At 43.9% G+C, this 27,895-nt stretch overlaps 2 protein-coding genes across 6 annotated transcripts in view; one reads left to right on the forward strand and one right to left on the reverse strand.

The window, feature by feature from the left end:
* The window catches only part of LOC139561138 (serine/threonine-protein phosphatase PP1-beta catalytic subunit), a 28,360-nt gene extending 23,086 nt beyond the window's left edge, over positions 1-5,274 (forward strand). For both annotated transcript variants that reach the window (XM_071378031.1, XM_071378032.1), the window contains exons 4-8: positions 129-233; positions 659-730; positions 1,505-1,656; positions 4,231-4,365; positions 4,770-5,274. In XM_071378031.1, the coding sequence (XP_071234132.1) occupies positions 129-233; positions 659-730; positions 1,505-1,656; positions 4,231-4,365; positions 4,770-4,874 (569 nt within the window). In that variant the 3' untranslated portion in view covers positions 4,875-5,274. The remainder of the gene's footprint in view (positions 1-128; positions 234-658; positions 731-1,504; positions 1,657-4,230; positions 4,366-4,769) is intronic.
* A 117-nt stretch (positions 5,275-5,391) lies between these two features.
* The window catches only part of LOC139561137 (equilibrative nucleoside transporter 2-like), a 31,908-nt gene continuing 9,404 nt past the window's right edge, over positions 5,392-27,895 (reverse strand). For 2 of the 4 annotated variants that reach the window (XM_071378026.1, XM_071378028.1), the window contains exons 2-13: positions 19,521-19,577; positions 19,059-19,140; positions 16,506-16,651; positions 15,998-16,137; positions 15,722-15,856; positions 15,425-15,522; positions 14,769-14,838; positions 14,073-14,251; positions 12,295-12,397; positions 12,000-12,085; positions 11,546-11,745; positions 8,116-8,992 (exon numbers count right to left, since the gene is read on the reverse strand). In XM_071378026.1, the coding sequence (XP_071234127.1) occupies positions 8,881-8,992; positions 11,546-11,745; positions 12,000-12,085; positions 12,295-12,397; positions 14,073-14,251; positions 14,769-14,838; positions 15,425-15,522; positions 15,722-15,856; positions 15,998-16,137; positions 16,506-16,651; positions 19,059-19,140; positions 19,521-19,552 (1,383 nt within the window). In that variant the 5' untranslated portion in view covers positions 19,553-19,577 and the 3' untranslated portion in view covers positions 8,116-8,880. Of the gene's footprint in view, positions 8,993-11,545; positions 11,746-11,999; positions 12,086-12,294; positions 12,398-14,072; positions 14,252-14,768; positions 14,839-15,424; positions 15,523-15,721; positions 15,857-15,997; positions 16,138-16,505; positions 16,652-19,058; positions 19,141-19,520; positions 19,578-21,118; positions 21,548-27,895 lie in introns of those variants that run through there. The other 2 variants (XM_071378027.1, XM_071378029.1) reach the window with 2 other exon arrangements.

The raw sequence follows: 27,895 nt of genomic DNA on the forward strand, positions 1-27,895 counted from the left end.
GCTTATTTGGAAAAACAAATGCAGCCCTTCAACACAGGGCGGCATCTGTTACAAGAGTAAAGTTGCTGGAATTACAAGAGCCCAGATGTTTTAAAGTGTGTTTTTTTTTTGTCTCACTGTTTCTCCAGGTAAGCGCAGATTCAACATAAAGCTGTGGAAGACATTTACTGACTGCTTCAACTGCCTTCCCATCGCTGCCATCGTGGATGAGAAGATCTTCTGTTGCCATGGAGGTACAGCACTGCTGGAGGAGCTGCCACTCAAAACTCCCTGTCTATGACCTGGCTGTTAAACGATCGTCGTCTTGCTCAGCAAATGAATATGAAAGTTGATGTAGCAAACCTTTTCCCGTAACTGTCAGTCAAACGAACACCCTATAGAACAAATCATTATTTTGTGCTTTACAATAATTATTACATACTATGCATCTGTTCCACATGTATACAACGGAATAACAATGCAAGCAGGCATTGGACATGAGTCATGACTATGACTAGGTGCAAAAAAATTGTTAAAGGCTCTGTGTAGAGCAGTATCCTACAACGTGCTGGTTCTGGTAGGAAAAGTGACCTTGAAAGTGTGTGGATTTGAAATGGATGTGTTTTTTGATTACTGTGACTGAGTGCTATTGTCTCTGTGCTCCTCTGTCTCCTACCAGGCCTCTCTCCAGACCTGCAGTCTATGGAGCAGATCCGTCGCATCATGAGACCCACAGACGTCCCTGACACGGGTAGGTCCACACACACACACACACACACACACACACACACACACACACACACACACACACACACACACACACACACACACACACACACACACACACACACACACACACACACACACACACACACACACACACACACACACACACACACACACACACACACCTCTCCAACATTACAAAAACAAGTGCTATTTCCTTTAGCGGCCAGTAGTGGTCAGTATTTCCTACGATTTTTTTTATTGAATTGCCCACAGTAAAGTGTGATCCCAGATTATTGTACTGTACAATGGAGCTAATTCTTTAAAGATTTTCTGATTCTCTAAACCAATTGACTTTTGACATGACCATATATGGGTTATTTAAAAATGATTTAAAAGACTGTTCATGTGTCCAGGATCAACCTATTGTTATGTCAATACAGTAGACCTATGTATAGTTATATCTAAATAAGGTTCTGATACTCACTGTATAAGTCACAGAAACCTGACTGTCTGGTTCATTTTAAAGAGAAGTACATTTTGACCAAGTCCAGTATCGGCTCATCAGACCTTTCTAGAACACATCTCCTTATATGGTCGCGATGTGAACCACCGAGGCCATTGTTCACGTCTCAGATCCTGCTGTGTGTGTGTGTGTGTGTGTGTGTGTGTGTGTGTGTGTGTGTGTGTGTGTGTGTGTGTGTGTGTGTGTGTGTGTGTGTGTGTGTGTGTGTGTGTGTGTGTGTGTGTGTGTGTGTGTGTGTGTGTGTGTGTGTGTGTGTGTGTGTTTTTTTTCCAGGGTTGCTGTGTGACCTGCTGTGGTCGGACCCAGACAAAGACGTTCAGGGTTGGGGGGAGAATGACCGCGGGGTCTCGTTCACATTTGGGGCTGATGTGGTCAGCAAGTTCCTCAACCGCCACGATCTGGACCTCATCTGCAGAGCCCACCAGGTACAACTGAACTGACCTGTCATTCTGCTAGGGGAAAAAGACTACCCACTGGGCACAAACTGGTTGAGTCAACATTGTTTCAACATAATTAGTCAACGCATTGTGACGTGGAATCTACGTGGAACATAAATTGTATTTGAAAAAAAGTAATCAACGTAAACTGTTGTTTTGACGGTAACATTTCGTTTTTGACAGTAACATTTCAACCACACGATTATGTCATCATGGTAACCAAATTTCAACAGAGACAAACCTTCTATAAAATATGTTGAGTTTGTACCTTTAAAACAATGTCAGATCTTCAATGTTATATCCACTGTCAGAAAAAACAATAGGCTGGGTAAGCACCTACTAAAGAATTGATATATCTACAGTCTCCCATCCAGGGTTTTAACCAAGCCCAGCCCTGATTAGCTATGATGTTTGACACTGACTATTAACAATGTGCTATCGTGAGAATGATTGTTGAGAGATCTTCACTTTAAAACTAAATAGATTCACTGTTGCTATACGTCATTCCAAAGAGTAGGTTTAACAGAGCAAATTAAAATGGGACCATACATTAGTGCTTTTATCATCAATGGTACTATTTAGGCCTATATTGCATCTGCAAAGTCATCATCAGCCATTGTTTCAATTAAACCAAGGATGCACCTAAAAATAGACAATACAATAGGCCTAGGGTTACAAGCTCTGGTTTGATTTAAAATGTAATATTTAGTTGTCAACGCAACCAAATATCAACATTTGAAGGCGATGTATCTACTGCTTGGATACTTCCATCTGTGCCACTGACTTAGTCTGGCTTTAATTCCAATTAGTTTTCAAATGAATCATTAATATGTTGGATTCACATCTCCATCTCAACCAAAAATGAACGTTAAAGAATGGGAGTGTCTCAGATGGAACTATCCCAGCAGTAGATACATCTCCTTTAAATGTTGATATTGGGTTATATTGTCAACCAAACATGATTCAATATTACATTGTAATACCGTAAATAGACTAAAGTTTAAGGCTCTTTTACAAACGTTTGTAACGTTCAACCTTAAAATGAGTAATACATCCATGGCCACATTTTAAGGTTCCTGTTTCTATAAAGGTCTTCTTCTGTAATCATATAAAAGATGTATGTTCGAGATCGCATGCATAGGTTGTCGCAGGTCTGTAGAGAACTTCGCAATTGCTGTAATAATCTGTGCAGAATCTTGAACAGTATTGATTACTTGTACCAGGTACAATTGATTTTTTAGACTTTTTACCCCTAATTTTGTGAGTCCCCTATGGACTCCGGAGAGGCGATGGTCGAGAGCCTCCGAAACACGACTCTGTCAAGCCGTACTGCTCGCTTAACCCGGACGCCAGATGCACCAATGTCAAAAGTCAGCGTGCATGTGCCCAGCCCGCCACAAGGAGTCACTAGAGCGCGATGGGACAAGGACATCCCGACCGGCCAAACCCTCCCCTAACCCGGATGCCGCTGGGCTAATTGTGCACCGCCTCATGGGTCTCCCGGTCGCGACACAGGCTGGGATCAAACCCGGGTCTGTAGTGACGCCTCAAGCACTGCAGGGCAGTGCCTTAGACCGCTGCGCCTCTCGGGAGGCCCTGTACCATGTACTTTTAATGTAATCTCAACTGCAATCCAGGTCATTTGGTTCTGCTATTAGATGAACCACAGTGATAACACATTCATCTCTTATTAAAAATATCTGACATTGTTTTCCCATTTGAACTTTGCTGTGCTTTTAAATGGTTGAAAGCACAGCGTACGACATTCGGGTGACAACTGAACCAAAAATTTGACCTAAGTTTTCCATTGGAATTTGGTTGCGCTTTTAGGTGGTTTAAAGCACAGTGATAACACATTGCAAATTCAACTACATTTTGGCTGTCTTTTTGAGTGGGTGAATATAGGTTGTAAACTCTTTAACGTCTCAACCAAATAGGACCCAATTATCCACCTATGCCCAGTGGGTAGCCTATAGTTTAGTCTAGTCTAGGTTCTAGACTAAGCAAGCTCATAATCATAATGTACTACATTCATGGCCAGTGACCCTTGCCCTTCCTATTCTACCTTTCCTGTCTTTCCAACTGTCTATCTTTCCCATAAAGGAAAGGGGGATACCTAGTCAGTTGTACAACTGAAATGTGTCTTCTGCATTTAACCCAACCTTTCTGAATCAGAGAGGTGCGGGGGGCTGCCTTAATCGACATCCATGTCATCGGCGCCCGGGGGAACAGTGGGTTAACTTGCCTTACTCAGGGGCAGAATGACAGATTATTACCTTGTCAGCTCGGGGATTCGATCCAGCAACCTTTTGGTTACTGGCCCAACTCTCCTACTCGCCAGGCTCATAAGCAACTCCTTAAAAAAAAAAATACTACCTTCACTCTTAGATAAAGCACTCATACTCTGACATACACACAGACAACAGCACATGAAAAGTATTATACACCTCACTTGCTGTTGCAATACTACAACTTAACTCTGTAAAATATATTGACTATCTTGACTGTGATACTGCGGGTCCTCTGATGTGCTGACTGTGTGTGTGTGTGTGTCTCCACCAGGTGGTGGAGGATGGATATGAGTTCTTTGCCAAGCGGCAGCTGGTGACTCTGTTCTCAGCTCCTAACTACTGTGGAGAGTTCGACAACGCCGGCGGCATGATGAGTGTTGATGAGACCCTGATGTGCTCCTTCCAGGTAAAAGCGGTGTCATTGGCACCACTGACAACCACAGCTGGTTTCCGTCTGTATGGCGTACAATTGGTGTGGATGTAAAATCAGAGACACTGACTGCGAACATTCTCATAAGTCCCTAAAATGTATCATTCCACACAGTGAAGTTTGTACAATGTTTAAGCAATACGCCTCTTGTCCATTCTGTATTGTAACTATATCACGACTATCACTCGGATACACCTGGGGCCGAACAACCCTTAGGTGTGATATAATTATACTGTTTAGTCTCTTATTGTGTCTATTGGTATTAATGATTCACCAAACATATTAAAGAATTGGGTACAATTATACAGGTGGTATATGCCTTTGATTGTGATTTAGATGTATGATCCGTGTATCTGTCCTTGTCCACTATAACTGTGCAGATCCTGAAGCCATCTGAGAAGAAGGCCAAGTACCAGTACGGAGGGATGAACTCCGGCCGACCCGTCACCCCGCCCCGCACAGCCGTCCCGCCAAAGAAACGGTGAAGGTGGGAGCGAGAGCGAGGAAGGAGATGAGCGGACGTCGTGGACGAGCGACTGTCCCTCATCCGCTTTCCACAAGAGAAACACTTGTCAGAGAAAGTAGATAAAACCCAAAGCAAAGTTTTTGATTTTATGCCCCCTCTGAACTTTTGTCACGCACCGCTCTCCTGCCAAAGGCTTTTTTAGCAACTGTGTAACCAACCACACTTGTTTTTTTAAAGTAGTCATTCTGTTTGCAGAAGTGTTTTTTCTTCTTCTTGCGTTTTTGGGCTTATGGCAGAATGACCGGCTACTAGCTCCAGTTGAGCATTTCATTCCTATCCAGTAAGAACAGGTGTTAATGACGACTGCTGGGTTTTCAATAAAATTACAAAAAATGGGGAATAAACCTTTTTATTATATGGTCCGTTTTTTTTATTGATAGTGCCTTCTATGCAGAAACAAATAGAACACCTACTCCATTAATCCTTGTTTGTTTCGATGTCCACTCAGGTACTGAACAAAGACATGAACCAAAATCTAAAAACAATCCATTTAATGTCATCAAAAACTATTACAACAGAAAGTCAAATTCCTCAACACAGAATAACGACGCAAAACATGTACATAGACATAGCCATGATTCCCTTCGCTGTAGTAGCGCACGTTAAATGTCTGTTGCACAATCATACAGTACGATCCTGACAGATCAAATCCCTGCTCACAGCCACAACCTAAAACTGATTGGCATGATTGTGGTTCCATAAAACAAAGCTGAAATTGTATTAAAACACTGTACAGTAACATGTATGTAACAATGGCATTTATATTCGTGAAAAGACTCTCTTCTCATAACCAAGGTCTCAAAAAACATGTTAAGGCTTAGTGCCTAAAGTACTTTTACAACAGCTATTATTTCACTATCTTACAACTAATAATTGAATCGCTATTGCCTCGATCTGGTATCGCTCCCTAAAAAGAGGTTGTTCAAAAGTATGTCGGACTCTTGGCCTTTGCTATATTTCAGTCTTTCCTACTCAAGTAATGTGTTATTACGCAACTCTAGGCTGTCAACGGTGATCTACAGTATACGACCTCACTGTGACGACAATCCCATGTTAAATCATTCAGACAAGGTCATGACCCAGAGTCCTGACTCCTGACAGAAATAAGTCATAGTAATGGTTCCGATTCTCCACCATTTTCCTGAAGTGTGCACACTCCTCGCCATGGATTTAAAAGCATTGCTTGGAGGGAGTTTCCACTTTCCACTATTGTTAACGTCAATGCAAGAAAGTGCACACTTTGGGCGAAGGGTGGAGAATTGGGGTGTATTCAAACAGGGCCATTGTCCTCATCAGCCCTTCATCCAGCCCTTTTGAAACCAAACGGCTGTTTCACTCAACAACACTTTATGCACAGGTACCTCGTTTATGACATAGTTCACTCCATTCCGAAAACTCACTCATACACCTTGATCAAATCAAAAGCAAAGATTTCATGAGAGGGAAATTAGAATAAAGAGATTCTCCGGTACTTTTGTATACCTTTTAGCTAGTAGCTGTGAAAGTAGCGCTCATGAGCCAAAAGTGGTTCCTAGAAAATTGCACACTACATCACGTGCAGATATGTGCACCACGTCATGGCTCTCCCTCTGCTGTGTGTGCATCTTGCTAGCTGTCACTCAAATGGCGAGGGCGCTGAAGCTCATTGGCTATAACTCGAATTGCTAGGGTGGCCCAAAGTGGGGGAAAATGTCGGGAAAATGAAACAGCTTCTCGAAAAAGAGGCTTTCAAACTAGGGATTTTGTTGCTAATTGAGGTAAGACAGTAATTCTGCTCATAGACTACACATGTATAAATTACACCTTGACACAGCCCAAAGTGGAACGTTAAAAAAAGACTTAGAAGTCACAAGTTCCGGAGCATTAAACAATAAAACAATGGAGAATAAAATAAGAGTAATGGAGAAAGTCTAAAAAACTAAAAAAAGCAAACACACACAACATGGTTCATGCAGTAGTTTGTAAGGTTCTAATCATTGCGTTCATTCGTAGAACAAAATTGGAAATGGGCAAAAATAAATACATTTATAGTCCTAAAAATCTCTAGCTTGACAGCCCAGTTTTAGAAAATAAGGTGATTTGTTGTCATTTATTGTGTTCATGGCACTCTTTATAGTGGCATTTTAAAAATGTCAAATCTGACTCCAAGTCAGTCATCGTGGCCATGACACATTCATGAAATGAAAATCGGCAGAGAATTGTGTCTCGAATTGTGATTTAGTGTTATGGTAATGTCGTAAAGGCCCTATAATGGCCTACTGTAATGCAGTTTAGCTAGTACTCCCACTGTGTGTGACACTCTATGAAGTATGAAGCTCAAAGATTGGCAGATAGACACCTTGCCCAGCGCTAACTCCTCAAAACAATGACAGCTAGCAGCCATTCTAGTTTGTGATCCTACTTCAAAATAGGTTACTCTAGTAAATGACCAACAGCGAAACAAAACTGTTACTTTAAATCCAACCAATTCACCTCATCGACACTACAGAATAGCTGCCACTTTTTCGTGGTCATTGTCAGAAGTGAAACATTTAATTACATCGAGACAAACACACCCTGCTTACGACAAAGCATGAAGCCTAGGTTTTTTCCTTTTTGAGAAAGCTGGAACAGCACGCCTTTGTGCACATCACACCTAAGGCAAAATCTCTATTTAAACAAAGTGACTAGGTAGGTTGGCCAAGCGGAATGGTGTTAAGGTCAGACTCGATGCTAACAGAGGACATGAATGGGTTAGGAATATGGTTAGGCTCCCAGAAGCTGCTTGGCTAACAGGGGACTGGAGTGGTCCTATCAATGAACATATCTGGTTTCTAAAACCAGTCCTATTGGGCCATTATCCTCACGTAAACAGGAAGTGAGTCAGACACAGGGCAATCGGATGACTGTGACACCTAGGTCAGGTGGTTGAAACGATGAGTCACAGATAGAAAGGTAACATAACTGAGCAGACACGATAATCTGATGTGGAATGGTGAATAGGGTTTTTTCTGTACATGACATCGGTTTTACTCTACTGAACACGCCATAGGTGGTACCTCTCCACTCCAATGGGCTAAAAAGTTAGGAATGTGCTGATGTCGACAGACTAATGTCCATGTTTTCTGTGTAATATGGTAACTCTGTTCTGATGTGTAAATAACAATAATGAAGAGACCTAGCTGTAACCAAACTGAATATACAAAAAATGATTTCATTGCTCTTCCGTGGTAAAACAATGTTCTATTTCATATCGTCATGATATCAACACCGAAACATAAGTTTTAAATCAAATCAAATACTTTGTCGAAAATAATAAGTAAATCAACTTCAGAGACAGTAATCGTATGATTTGCTCTGTCGTTTCTAGGCTGGATTATAATAAATGGGACTACTTAGTGTAACAATACATTAGCTCTCCAAAAACTCACACAGCTACAGTACTTGACTAAAGTTAATGCCTTACATAAAAAGCTCTAATGCTAAGAAAACAAATAACTTTATACCATTTTTTCCCTTCAAAATCCTTAAAATGGCCCAACTCAAAAATAACGAAAACGACCCAAGTTTAGAGCGGTCTGGCACTGACTGTGGCCATTATTCCGAGAGGCAACCAGTGATGTCTTCTTATCACTGTAAACCACTTGTGAAGTAGGTAGCAAGCATTCATATAGAATTATTCCCTTAAAGTCGGCTCTTAAGGCCATTCTTGCAGTTATTTCAGTGAGTATAGTGTATGTATGTGGCAGATGGAGAGGTAACACTCAAATCGCTTGTATAATATCTATTGTGGTTAGTACTAAATTCATTTTGATACAGGCTTTATATGCAGGCAGCTCTCTATTCCCAGCCTAGGTCCTTCTAGGTATAAAAATGGCATTTGGTAGCAGTGGTCGCTCAATTTATGAATGGCCATGCAGAGGCGCCTGTCGTTCGAAACAACAGGGACTGGTGACGGATGGTGGTGGTCCCTCTGGTGTGCCTGTCTAGACCAGTAGACGCAGCAGGAAAGAAAGGCCAGCCCCGATGGAGAGGCCCAGGCCCAGGAAGAAAGTCATCAGGGCCCCGGCCGTCTCTGCATCTTTGGACGCCACCAGCCTGGGAGGACAGAGAGAAAGGGTTACAGGGATGTAGAAATAGAGGATGACACATACTGATAGATATGATGAGCCAGACAGTATACACATACAGTAGATACAGTATGCAGGTACAGTGAAATGTATTTCTTGCTCTTGCCCAACAATGCAGTACTCAATTTCAGTAGTACTATTAAATAAAGTGAAGTAGAACAAAAACACAAGAAATAGAAATAAGAACACAGGAAAGTAAGTAAGCTATATACAGGGTCAGTTCCAATACCATATTTACAATGTGCAGGGATACTGGAGTGATAGAGGTAGATATGTAGAGGGGTAAGGTGACTAGGCATCAGGATCTATGATAAACAGAGTAGCAGCAGCGTATATGATGATTGTATGTAAAGCACCAGTCCAAAGTTTGGACACCTACTCATTCATGCTGGTTGATGGTTTTTGCGACTGCACTTGAAGAAACTTTCAAAGTACTTGAAATTTTCTGGATTGACTGACCTTCATGTCTTAAAGTAACGATGGACTGTTGTTTCTCTTTGCCAATTTTAGCTGTTCTTGCCATAATATCGACTTGGTATTTTACCAAATAGGCCTATCTTCTGTATACCCCCCTACCTTGTCACAACACAACTGATTGGCTCAAATGCATTAAGGAAAGAAATTCCACAAATTAACTTTTAACAAGGCACATCTGTTAATTGAAATGCATTCCAGGTGACTACCTCATGAAGCTGGTTGAAAGAATGCTAAGAGTGTGCAAATCAAGGCAAATGGTGGGAACTTTGAAGAATCTCAAATATGAAATATATTTTGATTTGTTTAACACTTTTTTGGTTACTACATGATTCCATCTGTGTTATTTTATAGTTTATGTCTTCACTATTATTCTACAATGGAGAAAATATGAAAAATAAAGAAAAACCCTTGAATGAGTAGGTGTGTCCAAACTTTTTACTGGTACTGTATGTGTGTGTGTGTGTGTGTGTGTGTGTGTGTGTGTGTGTGTGTGTGTGTGTGTGTGTGTGTGTGTGTGTGTGTGTGTGTGTGTGTGTGTGTGTGTGTGTGTATAGTGTCAGTAGTATCAGTACATGGTTCTGGTTTTAGAGGTTATACAGGAAGTAAACACAGAAGTTGGCCTGGGTTAGGGGAGGGTTTGGCCAGCCAGGATGTCCTTGTCCCACGGCACTCTAGCGACTCCTTGTGGGGTCGCCAGCTGGACTGTGTTTAGTCCGACACATTGGTGCGGCTGGCTTCCGGGTTAAGCGAGCAGTGTGTCAAGAAGCAGTGCGGCTTGGCTCTCAACCATCGCCTCTCAAGACTGTAACTACTAAAAAGTAAAACATTTAAAAACATCCCTGAATTATATAAAATATTTTATAAAACATTGAATTTGGCCTTACTGCTATTAGCGATTAGAAACACATTGAATAACATTACATGGCAAAACAGATAAACTCCTTTTTGATAAAAAATTGTACTGTTTTGAAGCGTCTGTCCTATATCTGAGAGATAGTGTATATTCCTGATCTTTCTTATATCTATATGACCAAAAGTGTGTGGAAACCTGCTCGTCGAACATTTCATTCCAAAATCATGGACATTAATATGGAGTTGGTACCCCCATTTCCTGCTATAACAGCCTCCACTCTTCTGGGAAGGCTTTCCACTAGATGTTGGAACATTTCTGCGGGGACTTGCTTCCATTCAGCCACAAGAGCATTAGTGAGGTTGACCACTGATGTTGGGCGATTAGGCCTGGCTCGCAGCCTGCGTTCCAATTCACCCCAAAGGCGTTCGATGGGGTTGAGATCAGGGCTCTGTGCAGGCCAGTCAAGTTCTTCCACACCAATCTCGACAAACCATTTCTATATGGAGCTCGCTTTGTGCATATTAGTTTGTAGGCCAAACCGTTCAGACACTACAGACGTTTTCGTGAGAAGACCCATTTTCGCTATGTCTCCTGGTCTGACAAACACTGCTGTAGCTCAGCCACCTTCAACCGTAGATGTGGAAGACCGACATCAGCAGATGTGATGGATTGAGACACAACCCACGCAAAAAAAATATATATATAGCTAGTTTAAACAGATGGATTTTGACGGGAACTTTGCTATGATGCTAATTAGCCTCATTTGATTAAGTCAACAGATTGACATGCCAGAGAGAGAGAGATTGTGTGTAAACAAGCCATGAAAATTAGATTGAAGGAGTTAATATGTGCATAACTGGCGTATTGTTACGACAGTGGACTGTCACGTACGGAGCGTGCACATGTGCACTTGTACTTGTCCTATTTCACACGTTACCAAGTCTGTGATTTAAATGTGTTTTTTTTTGCATATCCCACTCTCCCTGAGACACCCTTGGAGAGTAGGGTCACAGCCAGGGTTTACCATTATGAACGGCGCACCTGGAGCAATTAGTTAAGTGCCTAGCTCAAGGGCACATCGGCATGATTTCTCGCCTTGTCTGCACGGGGATTTGAACCAGCAGCCCTAACCGCTAGGCTACCTGCAGTGTAAGCTGCCGCCGTGTGTGTGTGTGTGTTACTTCTACTCACTGTGGGGCGTAGGACATTGACAGGCAGACGCAGTAGCCGCTGGAGAGGGAGAAGAGCATCATGATGAAGGCGAAGGCAGCGTCGTGGGAGAAGAGGACGGGGAGGTAGGAGCGGCTCTGAACGTTACAGAACATCAGCAGGGGAACAAACACCACCCTGGAGACCACCAGCACCGGGAACAGACGACTCTCCTTGGGAGGCTGAGGAACAAATACAGAGAGAAATGTTACTAGTAAGACACTAATAAGGCAAAGTAATAATAACAACTAAATGTAATACGAGTAATAACTGAAGCTTTCGTGCATGGGGTAGAAAGTGAGAGAATTTCAATTTGTAGAGGATTATAAAACACTGAGAAACTTGGAAAAATGTTACAGAAATCTAATCCATCATGATCCTATCAAGTGTGTAATAAAATGACAATCCACACAGATCAAATGAATCAGAAACCTACCCATTGGAACAGGCTGGTGACGGTTCTGCCGATCCAGTCACACACGTTGAAGATGAGGAAGCAACACACTGAGATAAAATAGGACTCTGATGGGGGGGGAAGAGGTGGTTAATAGGTGGTTTTAAGTCTCATGACATGCATACTAAACATTCAGTATACAAAAAGGTGCTATATAGAACCTAAAAGGGTTCTACCTCGAACCAAAAAGGGTTCTACCTGGAACGAGAAAGGGTTCTCCTATGGAGACAGCCGAAGAACCCTTTTGAAACCTATTTATCAAAGAGAGTATACATACCCCATTTCCCAGGGTATATGGTTTTGACGTCCACAGTGATGGCAGGAAACACAGCGAGGGTGACGGTGAAGACAAAAACCACACAGAACGCCATCACCCATATCTGAAGAGAGGGGGACAGTGATAAGGTAAAAAATATGGTGGAAACTTTTAGTCCATGCTTACACTACTTCTAAATGCATGTAGGTGAGTGAACAAGTGTACACTTTGGGAAAAGGGTAGGGAATTGGACCGCAACTATAGACCAGAGGCATATATAAAAAATATATATAAAATATTATATAAACTCAGCAAAAAAATTAAATGCCAACTCACTATCAACTGCGTTTATTTTCAGCAAACTTAACATGTATGAACATAACAAGATTCATCAACTGAGACAAACTGAACAAGTTCCACTGACATGTGACTAACAGAAATGGAATAATGTGTCCCTGAACAAAGGGGGGGTCAAAATCAAAAGTAACAGTCAGTATCTGGTGTGGCCATCAGCTGCATTAAGTACTGCAGTTACCCCACTCGTCCACCAAGGCACCTGCAAGTTCCCAGAAATTTCTGGGGGGAATGGCCCTAGCCCTCACCCTCCAATCCAACAGGTCCCAGACGTGCTCAATGGGATTGAGATCCGGGCTCTTCACTGGCCATGGCAGAACACTGACATTCCTGTCTTGCAGGAAATCACACAGAACGAGCAGTATGGCTGGTGGCATTGTCATGCTGGAGGGTCATGTCAGGATGAGCCTGCAGGAAGGGTACCACATGAGGGAGGAGGATGTCTTCCCTGTAACGCACAGTGTTGAGATTGCCTGCAATGACAACAAGCTCAGTCCGATGATGCTGTGACACACCGCCCCAGACCATGACGGACCCTCCACCTCCAAATCGATCCCGCTCCAGAGTACAGGCCTCGGTGTAACGCTCATTCCTTCGACGATAAACTCGAATCCGACCATCATCCCTGGTGAGACAAAACCGTGACTCGTCAGTGAAGAGCACTTTTTGCCAGTCCCGTCTTGTCCAGCGACGGTGGGTTTGTGCCCATAAGCAACGTTGTTTCCGGTGATGTCTGGTGAGGACCTGCCTTACAACAGGCCTACAACCCCTCAGTCCAGCCTCTCTCAGCCTATTGCGGACAGTCTGAGCACTGATGGAAGGATTGTGCGTTCCTGGTGTAACTCAGGCAGTTGTTGCTGCCATCATGTACCTATCCCTCAGGTGTGATGTTCGGATGTACCGATCCTGTGCAGGTGTTGTTACATGTGGTCTGCCACTACGAGGACGATCAGCTGTCCGTCCTGTCTCCCTGTAGCACTGTCTTAGGCATCTCACAGTACAGAGATTGCAATTTATTGCCCTTGCCACATCTGCAGTCCTCATGCCTCCTTGAAGCATACCTAAGGCACGTTCACGCAGATGAGCAGGGACCCTGGGCATCTTTCTTTTGGTGTTTTTCAGAGTCAGTAGAAAGGCTTTAGTGTCTTAAGTGTTCATAACTGTGACCTTAATTGCCTACCGTCTGTAAGCTGTTAGTGTTTTAACGACCATTCCACAGGTGCATGTTCATTAATTGTTTATGGTTCATTGAAGCATGGGAAACAGTGTTTAAACCCTTTACAATGAAGATCTGTGAAGTTATTTGGATTTTTACGAATTATCTTTGAAAGACAGGGTCCCGAAAAGGGGACGTTTCTTTTTTGCTGAGTTTATTTATTTAATATATATATATATATATATCTCTGCTATAGAAACAGCTGAGTAATAACAGAGGACAGCGTTACCTTTTTAAACACCTCCATGACGGTGGACTTCCGGTCCCTGTCCTCAGCCTGCTCCAGGGGTAGGAAGTTATGCTTAGGACTGCCCCCCTCTACCTCCACCTCCTCGCCGCTGGCATCACCATTGGCCAATGAGCCGTTGGCCTTGCCATTCAGCTTGCCGTTCTGCTCCGTGCCACTCTCTGCCAGGTGAGGAAGAACGGGGAAAATGCCAGGGAAAACGGTCAACTTGACCTCACATTGATAAATCAACAGGCAGAGGTAAATGTGTGAGGGAGTAATGGCCGGTGTTGGAGGGAGGGAGGGAGGGATGCAGCGCCATCTAGGGCCACAGCCCGGGGGAAGAAACTGTTCAGGTGGTGGGTAGGTTTTGGTCATGAGTGATCTGAACTGCCTGCCAGAGGGGAATTGTTGAAGGAGGGGGTGACCGGGGTGGAAGGGGGTCGGCAAAGATCTTTCCTGCACGCTTCCTTGCCCTGGAGTCGTGCAGGATCTCGATGGAGGGCAGGTGGCAGCCAATGACCCTCATGGACAGGGGGACCTGATGCTAGATTGAAACTCCTACTCTGAGATGCTTGATACATACAGCCCCCCTGAGTATAAAGAGGAATACTAGCAGTGACAGACTGCACTGTACTGGATGGTCATTGAGAAGGAGCACAAAATGAATAGGTCTCTCAGAGCTTTCAACAGCCTCACCTTTCAGCAGCTCGTCTGTGGTCTCCACCTCATAGCTCCTGCTCTTGTCCAAGTAGAACCGGGCAAACTCCTAGATAAGACCGGAGCAGAGGCCAAATGAGACAGACAGAACATTCGCTGAACTTGAACCACGGATTCCTTGGATGAAACATAGTAATGCTGTCCTGGTCAGCTACAGCCCTGGGGGACACAAAGTCTGTTCTGAGCCCCAACCTGCGACACAGATTCTTTAGATATGTCACGTCTACTCCCACTCCCCCTCTCTGGTGCTGGACGTCGCCGGTCTAGGGAACCCGCCTTTACGCACACCTGGCAACCGTCATTACGCACACCTGCGTCTCATTATCAGTCACACCTGGACTTCATTACTCCCTTGATTACTCACCTTGTATATAGCACTCTTTTGTTATCAGTCATCGGTAGTATGTTTGTGTTTCCATGTCAGACTCTGCTCTTGTTTTGTTATCGGCCCATTTTCGTTGTTATTTAACTCACTAACTGCACCTGCTTCCTGTCTCCCTGCGTCTACGTTACAAAATAAAACTGGGCTGTGGTCCCGAGGGATACAGGGTCTGTTCTGAGGCCCAACGTGCGATATCTATCAAATGATTCTATTACATTTCAGTCCTGGTGCTTCGTAGGGCTGAGCCACTCACCAGGCGAGGCAGGAGGAGGTAGCTGAGGAGAGTGAGCAGGGTTCCTACACAAGGAGTGATGAAGTAACCCAACGCAGCCGTCTCAGGGTCTGTGTCACCTGTCACACAACACAGGAAAGAAAAAGGAGAGGTCAATTCCAAGTGGAGTTGCAAAGGCCACACCATACTCATTTGACTATTTGCCTCATTTGAATGATTTGCTAGTCAGCCACTGAGCATATCCGATGTGAGCTGTGTGTGTTTATTTCCAAGTATTTCTTTGTATATTTGATATATTGGTTTGTGTGGGTGACTCACTGGCTATGGAAACCAGCATGGCGAGAGCGGCGAAGGTGCCGGCCAGCCCCTGGCCACTCATAAACACAGCGCTGTACCTCTGAGGCAGCAAGCCCACCAGGCCAAACAGACTGCCCTGTAACACCGCTCCAAACGCTACAAGGAGAGAGAGAGAGAGAAAGAGGCAGGGTTAACACCTTACTCATGCATATATTAATGCCATCACACACATCTTGTGACAAATGGTTTCTCTCTTTCACACACACACATACACACAGACAACCATGTCCTACTCACAGTTGATGAACCAGATGGTAGCCATGGTAACAGAGAAGAAGCGGTCCTCCTCCATAGGGACCTTGACCAGGATGGCAGTGAGGATGAAGAGGACGAGGATGAAGACCAGGCTGCCCGCTATCCGCACCATCTCCGATATCCTACGCACAAACACACACATTTAAAAAGGTTAGTTCGCAATCTCACTGGATTAGACAGTAGCAAGTAACACCAAATTCACGCAATATTACACATTTTTACTTTAATCCACTGTATCACAAAGCATATTGGCTTTTTTGCACCTATTTGCAGTTGAATAAAATGGCCAACACAAAAGGGTTGTTCACACACACACACACACACACACACACACACACACACACACACACACACACACACACACACACACACACACACACACACACACACACACACACACTAGATTGTCAGCCAAGTATGCAGTAAAAAAAAAAGGTGTTTGTTTAGCATTTGGACGACATGTAAACCTGGTGGAGAAGTGCTGTCTCACCGCTGATAGAAGAAGGAGTTGAGCAGAGTGCAGAGCAGCAGGGGGAGCTGGGACAGCAGAGTCATCCAGTTGTTGAAGTAGTACTCTTTCTGGGCCACCACCGTGCCGTTGCTCCATTCTTCCTTGTTGAGGCGTCTATTGAAATACTGTTGACAGAAGAGATAAAAATGGTCTTTTTGCAAACACTTTTATCCACATTTTGGTACGTCACAAGGATGCCTGATCAACTGAGCCACACAGGACTCAAGAGATGACCCAGTTTAGATCAACAATCAATATGTTGTTAGTTGCTATCGGCTAAGTACATACAGTAATGGTACATCAGTGGTCGCATGTCACTTGTTCCTATACAAATAGGTCTAGTCATTCTACAAACGTGTACTGTATACCAAGAATCAAAGCTAACCCTATGAGCTAACCCTACGAGTTGTGGGGTTTGACATTTGAACATAGAGCGAGCTTAGCCTTAGAGGCTAGGCCACACACACACACACACACACACACACACACACACACACACACACACACACACACACACACACACACACACACACACACACACACACACACACACACACACACACACACACACACACACACACACACACTCACATGGTTGACTACACAGCTCCAAAGTGGAATAGTTATGTGATGTTCTATAGCTTAACTTCTTTGATATAGGGGGCAGCATTTTCACTTTTGGATGAATTGCGTGCCCATAGTGAACTGCCTCCTACTCTGTCCCAGATGCTAATATATGCATATTATTATTACTATTGGATAGAAAACACTCTGAAGTTTCTAGAACTGTTTGAATGATGTCTGTGAGTATAACAGAACTGATATGGCAGGCAAAAACCTGAGAAAAAATCCAAACAGGAAGTGAGAATTCTGAGACTGGTCGTTGTTAATGTCATCGCCTATTAAATTCCCTGTAATATATGGATATGTTTGCACTTCCTACGCCTTCCACTAGATGTCAACAGTCTGTAGAATGTGGAATGAAGCTTATGCTGTGTTGTGGGGCCGGATGGGAGGTGTTTGAGTCAGTGGTCTGGCAGATTGCCAGTTCTTGGTCACGCGCATTCCTCATGATATCGCCATGCGTTCCATTACTTAAAGAGACTGAAAAGAATGCTCCGGTTGGAACGTTATTGGATATATATGATAACAACATCCTGAAGATTGATTCTCTACTAAGTTTGACCAGTTTATTCGACTTGTAATATAACTTTTTGAAGTTTTCGTCCGACGTTTGCCTGCATCTGCGCGAGCGTTTGGACACGTGTACTACACATGCTAGCAAAATTAGCTAATTGGACATAAGTAATGGACATTATCGAACAGAACAACGATTTATTGTGGAACTAAGATTCCTGGCACTGCATTCTGATGAAGATAATCAAAGGTAAGGGAATATTTATGATGTAATTTCGTATTTGTGTTGACTCCAACATGTCGGAGAAATGTTGTTAAATCTGAGAGCTGTCTCAGATTATTGCATGGTGTGCTTTTTACGTAAAGTTTTTTTTAAATCTGACACAGCGGTTGCATTAAGAACAAGTGAATTTTAAATTATATGTAAAACATGTATCTTTCATCAAAGTTTATGATGAGTATTTCTGTTATTTGACGTGGCTCGCTGTAATTACTCCGGATATTTTGGAGGCATTTCTGAGATTTGTGGTTATAAATATGCACATTATCGAACAAAACATAAATGTATTGTGTAACATGATGTCATATGAGTGTCATCTGATGAAGATCATCAAAGGTTAGTGATTAATTTTATCTCTATTTCTGGTTTTTGTTACTACTATCTTTTGCTGGGAAAATGGCTGTGTTTTTCTGTGTCTATGTTCTGAGCTAACATAATTGTTTGGTGTGCTTTCCCCGTAAATCCTTTTTGAAATCAGACATGTTGGCTGGATTCACAACATGTCTAGCTTTAATTTGGTGTCTTTCATGTGTGATTTCATGAAAGATTGATTTTTATAGTAATATATTTGAATTTGGCGCGCTACATTTTTTCTGGATTTTGGCCAAGTGGGACGTTAGCGTCCCACATATCCTAGAGAAGTTAAGGGAGCCTCCAACCACACCATAAGGGGTTAACTTCAACATACAGATACTTAGTGGACACCGGGTCTACATAACAACAGGTCCAGTGTCAGATTCACCACCCTAAAGGCTACAGTCAGGATTAGGGCAAGGTAGATCTGATCCTAGATCTGTAGCTTTGGGAAACGTTTGTATTAAAGTTTCCCAAAGCTACCTATCGAAGAGCAGATCTACTTTGGCTCGGGTTCAACAAGAGCAATACTTTATGTATCATGCCAAAGTAGAGCATTGGCTTCTTAAGGAATTATCTTGAAAAAGTCGTTTTTAAAAAGCAGCCTCTGAAAGTCAGATGTTGTTTGTATTTGTTCTGTATGTGTATTGTACATAGAGGATTAGCTGAGTTGTTGGTATGTTCAAGTCAAGTATTTTGTCCGAGAGGGATTTAGTGTGACTGGCCCCTGTTGTTATGAAGACATATGAGGTTGGGTTTACCATGGAGGCGGTCATAAAGAAATTCCATGGTAGCAGTGTCCCGAGGCCCAGAATGAAGAAGGTGATCCCCACCAACCAGCCCCTGGGAACGGGAGGAAAATACGAAACGATCAGAAACAAGCATGTCATTCTTAGGTTTTTGATATGTATTTACCATGTTATTTCTTTAAAAAAAGTAGCAGGTAGTTTATGTACCGTGAAATAAAGTGCGACCAGTCAGGGAGATAAAATACGACAATAGTGAACTTCATAGAAGTACATCAGAAATTAAATCAATTCACTACGTAAATTGATTAAAAACAGGACAAAGTTCCTTTTCAGCACCACTGCTTCGCTTGGAGCGCATTTCACTTCAACTCAAAATATAAAAATAGGACTCTGGTTGAGAGTGAGAGTAGAAACGAGAAAGAAACGAGAGTAGATACTTATAGTCTGCAAGAGGAAGCGGTGCCAGCGACCCACCTATCACGCGGGGCGTCTGTCCGGTTCTTCATCCTGTGCTATGGGGTTCGGTTCAAACTAGGGGCAAAAGAAAGGGGAACATAGTCAACATGAAGACCAAGTGTAGATTTGTCTATCCTCTCTAAGCACTTTATTAACAGAATACAAATACAGTTCATTTTCCACATTCTAGAACATTGCGGCAAGGAGTAGGAGCCATTCCCACTACACAACAGCATGTCCAAGATAGGGTTGGGCGGTATTCAGATTTTCATATCGTGATACCGGCCTTCTCTCATCCCGGGATTTATGGTATTACAGTCTTAGTATATAAAAGGGGCTCTAAAGACGCAAAAAAGCCCATTGGGCATCTATAAACAGAATGCTAACAAAATTGTCACAAACTAATAGAGAATTTCAATAGAGGATGCTAGCTAAATATGCTAACAAGCACAAAGTTAGGCAATCCAGCTCATAACATGATACGACAGGGGGCGGCAGGTAGCCTAGTGGTTAGAGTGTTGGGCCAGTAACCGAAAGATTGCTAGATCGAATCCCCGAGCTGACAAGGTAAAAATATGTCGTTCTGCCCCTGAACAAGGCAGTTAACCCACTGTTCCTAGGCCGTCATTGTAAATAAGAATGTGTTCTTAACTGACTTGCCTAGTTAAATAAAAGGTTAAATAAATAAATACAAGTATAGGTAGTAGCTGAGTTTGGACATTTACAAGTGAATGTGAACGAGCGAGATTGTGCAAATGAACAATGTTTTGACGCATGCTTGTCTGAAGGAAGAACAGGGCTGGTTCTGGAGCAGTATGTGTATATGCTGTGTCTGTGTGGAATCGCTAAGACAACAGGCCTGCTCTGCTCTGCTCTAGGAATAGGGGGGAGGAGCAGACGGGCTTGAGAATGGAGGAGAAAGAATCAACACAGGAAATCAAGTTAACAGCTGTACAGATCACTCATCCAAAGCGCTTTGACTTCTCAAACAAGGCAAAAAGCTAAAAACACACACACACATATATATACATATGATGCCCTGTCTCCTTGTATATTCAGCCACTTACTTGCAGTGCATTCGGAAAGTATTCAGACCCCTTAACTTTTCCCACATTTTGTTATGTTACAGCCTTATTCTAAAATGGATTAAATTAAAATGTGATATTTTAGTTGTATTTTTTTTTCTTATCTCAAATAAACAGTTTTTGCCTTTGTCATTATTGGGTATTGTGTGTCGATTAATGAGGGGGGGAAACAATTTAATCCATTTTAGAATAAGGCTGTAACATAACAAAATGTGAAAAAGTGAAGCAGTCTGAATACTTAACGAATGCACTATAGCTAACTAGCAATAGCAAGTTAAACCGAAGACACAGCTGGACTCGCCAGCTCCCGCTTCCTCCCGCTGTGCTATTTACAAACACGAGACTGGCTCAACTGTTCTGGTGAACTACGGTAAGCTTCATAATGTCAAATAATGTAACACGTGAAATGAAGAACGCAATCTGCTTCACCTCCTAGCGTATTACACAAGTTGACTGCGGGTGGTAACTTAAAGTAGCTACAAATATTCAAATTTATTGAAAAACTTCAAAGAAATAGTTGACGGTACTGACGTTATTGAAAAAGCTTCCCGTGGCTTTTTCCAAATACCCCGGTATACGGCCCAAGCCTAGTCCAAGAGCCACTTGATAGTAGCCTGCACTGTGAGGCTGTTAGCTGGATAGAGAGAGACCCGACCCCTCTCCCAGTTCAACAACTTCACACTCTATTGATTTCAATAGGAACAGTCAGTTCTATAAAGCTGTAGATTAAGCAAGAGTCCACTCCCTATGTACACACTTGGTTCTGTACACACACAAACTGATAGGCTCCACACTACGACCCGACACAAATAGAAATTGCCCAGGTAGCACAGCTGCGTAGTTTACAAAAATCTATCCAAAAGTTTAGGTCCTACTGCTTCCGCCGTACGAAGAACGTAGCTCTATTTTAAAGGTGTACCCCATTGACAATCCCGTCAATTGAAATGTATCATCTGAGTCTGCCATTGAGCTCTGTTGTGGGAGCAAAACATGGCTACCCAACTTGTTTTGACTAGTCTGTGTGGAACAGTGGCAGGATGGGTGTGAGGGGATGGGTTGGCAAGTCCCTACCTGTGCTGACTGGGAGAAACCATATCTGTGAGCGTCAAACAGATACATGCTTTTCAATGCAGAAATCCATTAAAAATCCATTATTTTTTAACAAATCCCAGTTGTTGAGGTAGGATTGACATTTTAAAAGGGCAGTCATTTGACAGAAAGCTCTTGGGTTTTGGGTCTCATCATTGATGAAAAGTGTGTTTGTAACCCACACCACACACGCCAAATATTTCCTGGGCTTGGTCACTAGTGAACAAAGCCTGGGTCGCATTTCAGACGTGCTTTGTTTCCCTCTTAGACATAGCTGACCTCAGTCATCAACAACAACCCGTCTCCACAAACAAGCACTGCCTGCACACACACACACCAGAGCTGGGAAGATAAACCGACCATACCGATCACTTATCTCAAGCATTCTGATGATATCATTCATTACGATAAGTAGCCTATACTAGAGAAATGTGATGTAGGAAATTAAATAAGTTTGCTAATATGAGTGATTGTTACACCCATTCAACTATCACACTAGTAGTAGTTTAAAGGATCATTTCAAAAAAATCTGCAGAGCACATTAATGTTACAAACTTATCGTTCAATTTATCGTTATTGTATCAATTCAGGCAATTTATCACGATAGGTATTTTTGGTCATATCGCCCAGCTCTAACATGCACACACACCTGTGGCCTACCAGGAGAATATTAATAAAGAGTTTAAGTTGGAGAGTGATATTTCAATCCAGAATGTGAGTGGGTGAGAACAACCAAGGCATTCATGCAAACAACCCTTCCGCTCTTTGCTTTGTTACATTTCATTTCACAGAGAGCAACATTTCTGCCAGGAGGCATGCTTTCACCAAGAACCAACCACTTTCCAGCATGTTCACACTAAGGCTGAGTTAAAAGCCGAGCTTTCTATTGGTGTGATGTCTGATTCATACACTCCATTTCCTTTGAAGTGCTCACCAATGCATGAAAGTCACAGAAGCATTATAAACAGTCGCTAGTGAAGCTCTTGAAGCACCACCGCAACGGCTAATATTTTACCAAGAACACTGCAACAGAAGCTAACCTTCCTCCGCTACTCTTTTCTCCGCATGAGGCTACAATACATTGAGTTTCCCCAGGGAAGCTGTGAAGTGCCGGGGAAACTGAAGCGAGGTGTAGTCTATAGGCGTGATTGTGTTTATTAGTCTGTTAAAGAATGTGAAACAATGTTATGCTTACTACGTTTCATTAAAACATGTACGGCTATAAATATTGTATTTACACGATTTTTGTAAAGAAAAGCACATTCTTCTTCCATTAAAATAACATAAAATGTATCAGAAATACAGTGTAGACATTGTTAATGTTGTAAATTACTATTGTAGCTGGAAACGGCAGTTTTTTTTATGGAATATCTACATAGGTGTAGAGGCCCATTATCAGCAACCATCACTCCTGTGTTCCAATGGCATGTTGTGTTAGCTAATCCAAGTTTATCATTTTAAAAGGCTAATTGATCATTAGAAAATCCTTTTGAAATTATGTTAGCACAGCTGAAAACTGTTGTGCTGATTTACAGAAGCAATAAAACTGGCCTTCTTTAGATTAGTTGAGTATCTGGAGCATCAGCATTTGTGGGTTCGATTACAGGCTCAAAATGGCCAGAAACAAATAACTTTCTTCTGAAACTCGTCAGTCTATTCTTGTTCTGAGAAATTAAGGCTATTCCATGCGAGGAATTACCAAGAAACTGAAGATCTCGTACAATGCTGTGTACTACTCCCTTCATATAACAGCGCAAACTGGCTCTAACCAGAATAGAAAGAGGAGTGGGAGGCCCCGGTGCACAACTGAGCAAGAAGACAAGTACATTGGTGTCTAGTTTCAGAAACAGACGCCTCACAAGTCCTCAACTGGCAGCTTCATTAAATAGTACCCGCAAAACACCAGTCTCAACGTCAACAGTGAAGATGCGACACCAGGATGCTGGCCTTCTATGCAGAGTTACCAAGAAAAAGCCATATCTCAGACTGGCCAATCAAAAGAAAAGATGAAGATGGGCAAAAGAACACAGATACTAGACAGAGGAACTCTGCCTAGAAGGCCAGCATCCCGGAGTCGCCTCTTCACTGTTGACATTGAGACTGGTGTTTTGCGGGTACTATTTAAGGAAGCTGCCAGTTGAGGACTTGTGAGGCATCTGTTTCTCAAGCATCCTTCACTCATGCTGCCAAACATACCCTCGTAAAACTGACTATCCTACCGATCCTTGACTTCCGCGATGTCATTTATAAAATAGCCTCCAACACTCTACTCCGCATATTGGATGCAATTTGCCGCACTTCCCTGCCGCGCTTTAAACTTTGTTTTGAAAGTTGTAATAGTAAAATATACAAGGCTTCATCAGTTCCTCGTCATGTTAGTCATTGCATACCTTAGAGAGCTATTTATAACTTGTCAGAAATGTCCAGATCAGCCACCCGGGTGGTGCAGTGGTCTAAGGCACTGCATTGCAGTGCTAGCTGTGCCACCAGAGTTTCTGGGTTCGAGTCCAGGCTCTGTCGCAGCCGGTAGCGACCGGGAGACCCATGGGGCGGCGCACAATTGTCCCAGCGTTGTCCGGGTTAGGGGAGGGTTTGGCCCGGCAGGGATATCCTTGTCTCATTGCGCACTAGCGACTCCTGTGGCGGGCCAGGCGCAGTGCACGCTGACACGGTCGCCAGGTGTACGGTGTTTCCTCCGACACATTGGTGCGGCTGGCTTCCTGGTTGGATGGGCATTGTGTCAAGAAGCAGTGCGGCTTGGTTGGGTTGTTTCATAGGACGCACGGCTCTCGACCTTCGCCTCTCCCGAGTCCGTACGGGAGTTGCAGTGGTGAGACAAGACTGTAACTACTACCAATTATATACCACGAAATTGGGGAGAAAAAAGGGTAAAACATTTTTTTTTTTAAGAGATGTCCAGATCAACTAGCAACCGTTAGCAACCATTAAGTTTAGTTTTTTTTGTGTAGGTTTTTTAGCCTATAGATATTGTTGTAATTTATTACTCACTCAAATATCACATGAATACACATTAGACATGGCAAAGTGAATAGAAGTGCATGAACATGTGCTTTAAAAAACGGCAACATTTTCTTTGCACCCCGTGATGACAAAATGTGTAGAATTGCAGGAAATACGCTTTAAAACCAACAAAATTCTTTCTACCAAGAAGAGGGGTGTGAACAGTTTGTGTCATGAAGAATAATTGTGCTCATAGAAATAGATGTTGCGCACGCAGGGGAGGGCCATGGGATGTTCCCCAGTGCTAGAAGAGGGGGGAGCCTGAGTGAAAAGGTCTGGGAACCCCTGGGCTATATAAATTCATTCATATGTGCAGAATATTGTATATAAATTCATTCATATGGTTATATAAAGACTAAAGGCTAAAAACAAACTATACTATATTTATATCGTTTTTACATTGTATTTTAATTTTAAAGATTGTATTTTAATTTTATCTAGTGTTTACACCATCCATTAACACCAACCATTCACTATAAAACATTTATTTATTAACAAATAAGATTCGCAAAATACAAAAAATGGGGCAAAAGTAAGTCAACCTAAAACATTTATTTCAAATAACCAATAAACAGCACCATAAAAACAAGTTCACAAACAAATCGTCCAAGAATGTGCTGTGTGTTCTGGTCTAATAAGGATTTGAGAGTCATTGAAAGGGTTGAAATTGATAAGTGTCACAAAGAAGTGTCCAACTAGGCTAGGCACTCATTTTTCTCAGGTGGATTTTGGAGCATTCACAACTGCAACTTGAAAGTGTAGGCAACGCTCTCCAGGTAAGTCTCCAGTCTCGTGTACTCAACCAGTGACTTCAGATCCTTCGGTCGCTTGCGGTAGTGGGGTCTTTGCCATGGTGGTGGAATGCCAGCAAGTCGCTGCTTCATTCCCATATCTCCTCTTCCAAATGGTGGGGTGGGTAGCGCCAAGATTTGCAGACAATTGTTATACTTTTGACACACGTGTCCATAGAACACTCTTCCAAGAGTCTTGATGATCATCCAGGTGCTTTTTGGCAAACTTGAGTCAACCTTTTGGAAGACATGGGTCCCATTATGTCTGGTGAAAACCCAAACACTGCATTCCCACAGTAAGAACCTCACACCAACGGTCAAGCATAGTGGAGGTAATGTGATGGTTAGGGGATGCTTTGCTGCCTCAGGTCCTGGATGACTTGCTTCAATAAAAGGAACCATAAATTCTGCTCTGTATCAGAGAATTCTACAGGACAATGTCAGGCCATCCGTCTGTGAGCTGAAGCTGAATCGCAGCAAGACAATGTTTAAAAAAAAACACACAATCAAGTCCACGTGAAAATTGTTAAAAAGCAACACATTTTAAGTTTTGGAATGGCATAGTCAAAGTCCACTCCTAATCCCAATTGAGATGGTGTGGCAGGACTTGAACCGAGCAGTTCATGCTTGAAAATGTAACGGCTGTCGTAGTCGTTCTCCTCCTCAGACGAGGAGGAGCATGGATCGGACCAAGATGCAGAGTGGTAAGTGTTCATATTTAATGCAAAAACAACAAAACACTTCAAAATACAAAAACCAGCAAACGTGACTAACCCGAAACAGTCCTGTGTGGCCCAAACGCTGACACAGGAACACAAACACCCACAAAACACAAGTGAAACCCAGGCTGCCTAAGTATGATTCTCAATCAGGGACAACGATTGACAGCTGTCTCTGATTGAGAATCATACCCGGCCGGACACAAACATCCCAACATAGAAAATACCACATAGACAAACCCACCCAACTCACGCCCTGACCAACTAAATAAATACAAGAAAAAGGAAAACAGGTCAGGAACGTGACATAACCCCCCCCTTAAGGTGCGAACTCCGGGCGCACCAGCATAAACTCTAGGGGAGGGTCTGGGTGGGCGTCTGTCCACGGTGGCGGCTCTGGCGCTGGTCGTGGTCCCCACCCCACCATAGTCAAACCCCGCTTCCGTGGCCTCCTGCCAATGGCCACCCTCCATGTCAATCCCACTATACCAAAGGGCAGCACCGGACTGAGGGGCAGCTCCGGACTGAGGGGCAGCACCGGACTGAGGGGCGGATCCTGGCTGGCTCTGGCGGATCCTGGCTGGCTGGCTCTGGCGGATCCTGTCTGGCGGAAGGCTCTGGCGGATCCTGTCTGGCGGAAGGCTCTGGCTGATCCTGTCTGGCGGAAGGCTCTGGCTGATCCTGTCTGGCGGAAGGCTCTGGCTGATCCTGTCTGGCGGAAGGCTCTGGCTGATCCTGTCTGGCGGAAGGCTCTGGCTGATCCTGTCTGGCGGAAGGCTCTGGCTGGTCCTGGCTGGCGGAAGGCTCTGGCTGGTCCTGGCTGGACGGCTCTGGCTGGTCCTGGCTGGACGGCTCTGGCTGGTCCTGGCTGGACGGCTCTGGCTGGTCCTGGCTGGACGGCTCTGGCTGGTCCTGGCTGGACGGACAGCGCTGGGCAGGCAGACAGTTCAGACAGCGCTGGGCAGGCAGGCAGTTCAGACTCAGGCTGCGCTGGAGAGGAGGAAGGCTCTGACAGCGCTGGACAGGTGGGAGCAGCTGGAGAGAGAACCCGGAGAGACAGCCTGGTGCGGGGGGCTGCCACCGGAGGACTGGTACGTGGAGGTGGCACCGGGTATACCGGACCGTGAAGGAGGACACGCGCTCTTGAGCACCGAGCCTCCCCAACCCTACCAGGTTGAATGGTCCCCGTAGCCCTGCCAGTGCGGCGAGGTGGAATAGCCCGCACTGGGCTATGCTGGCGAACCGGGGACACCATCTGTAAGGCTGGTGCCATGTACGCCGGCCCGAGGAGACATACTGGAGGCCAGATATGTTGGGCCGGCTTCATGGCACCCGGCTCGATGCCCAACCTAGCCCTACCAGTGCGGCGAGGTGGAATAGCCCACACTGGGCTAAGCACGCGTACTGGGGACACCGTGCGCTTTACCGCATAACACGGTGTCTGACCAGTACGACGCCCTCTCACTCCACGGTAAGCACGGGGAGTTGGCTCAGGTATCCTACCCGGCTTTGCCACACTCCGCGTGTGCCCCCCCCAAGAAATGTTTGGGTCTGACTCTCGGGCTCCCAACCGCGTCGCCGCGCTGCCTCCTCATACCAGCGCCTCTCTGCCTTCGCTGCCTCCAACTCCGCCTTGGGACGGCGATATTCCCCTGGCTGAGCCCAGGGTCCTTTGCCGTCCAGAATCT

The sequence above is a fragment of the Salvelinus alpinus genome, chromosome 31 (genome assembly GCF_045679555.1).
Source record: "Salvelinus alpinus chromosome 31, SLU_Salpinus.1, whole genome shotgun sequence".
Classification (NCBI taxonomy): domain Eukaryota; kingdom Metazoa; phylum Chordata; class Actinopteri; order Salmoniformes; family Salmonidae; genus Salvelinus; species Salvelinus alpinus.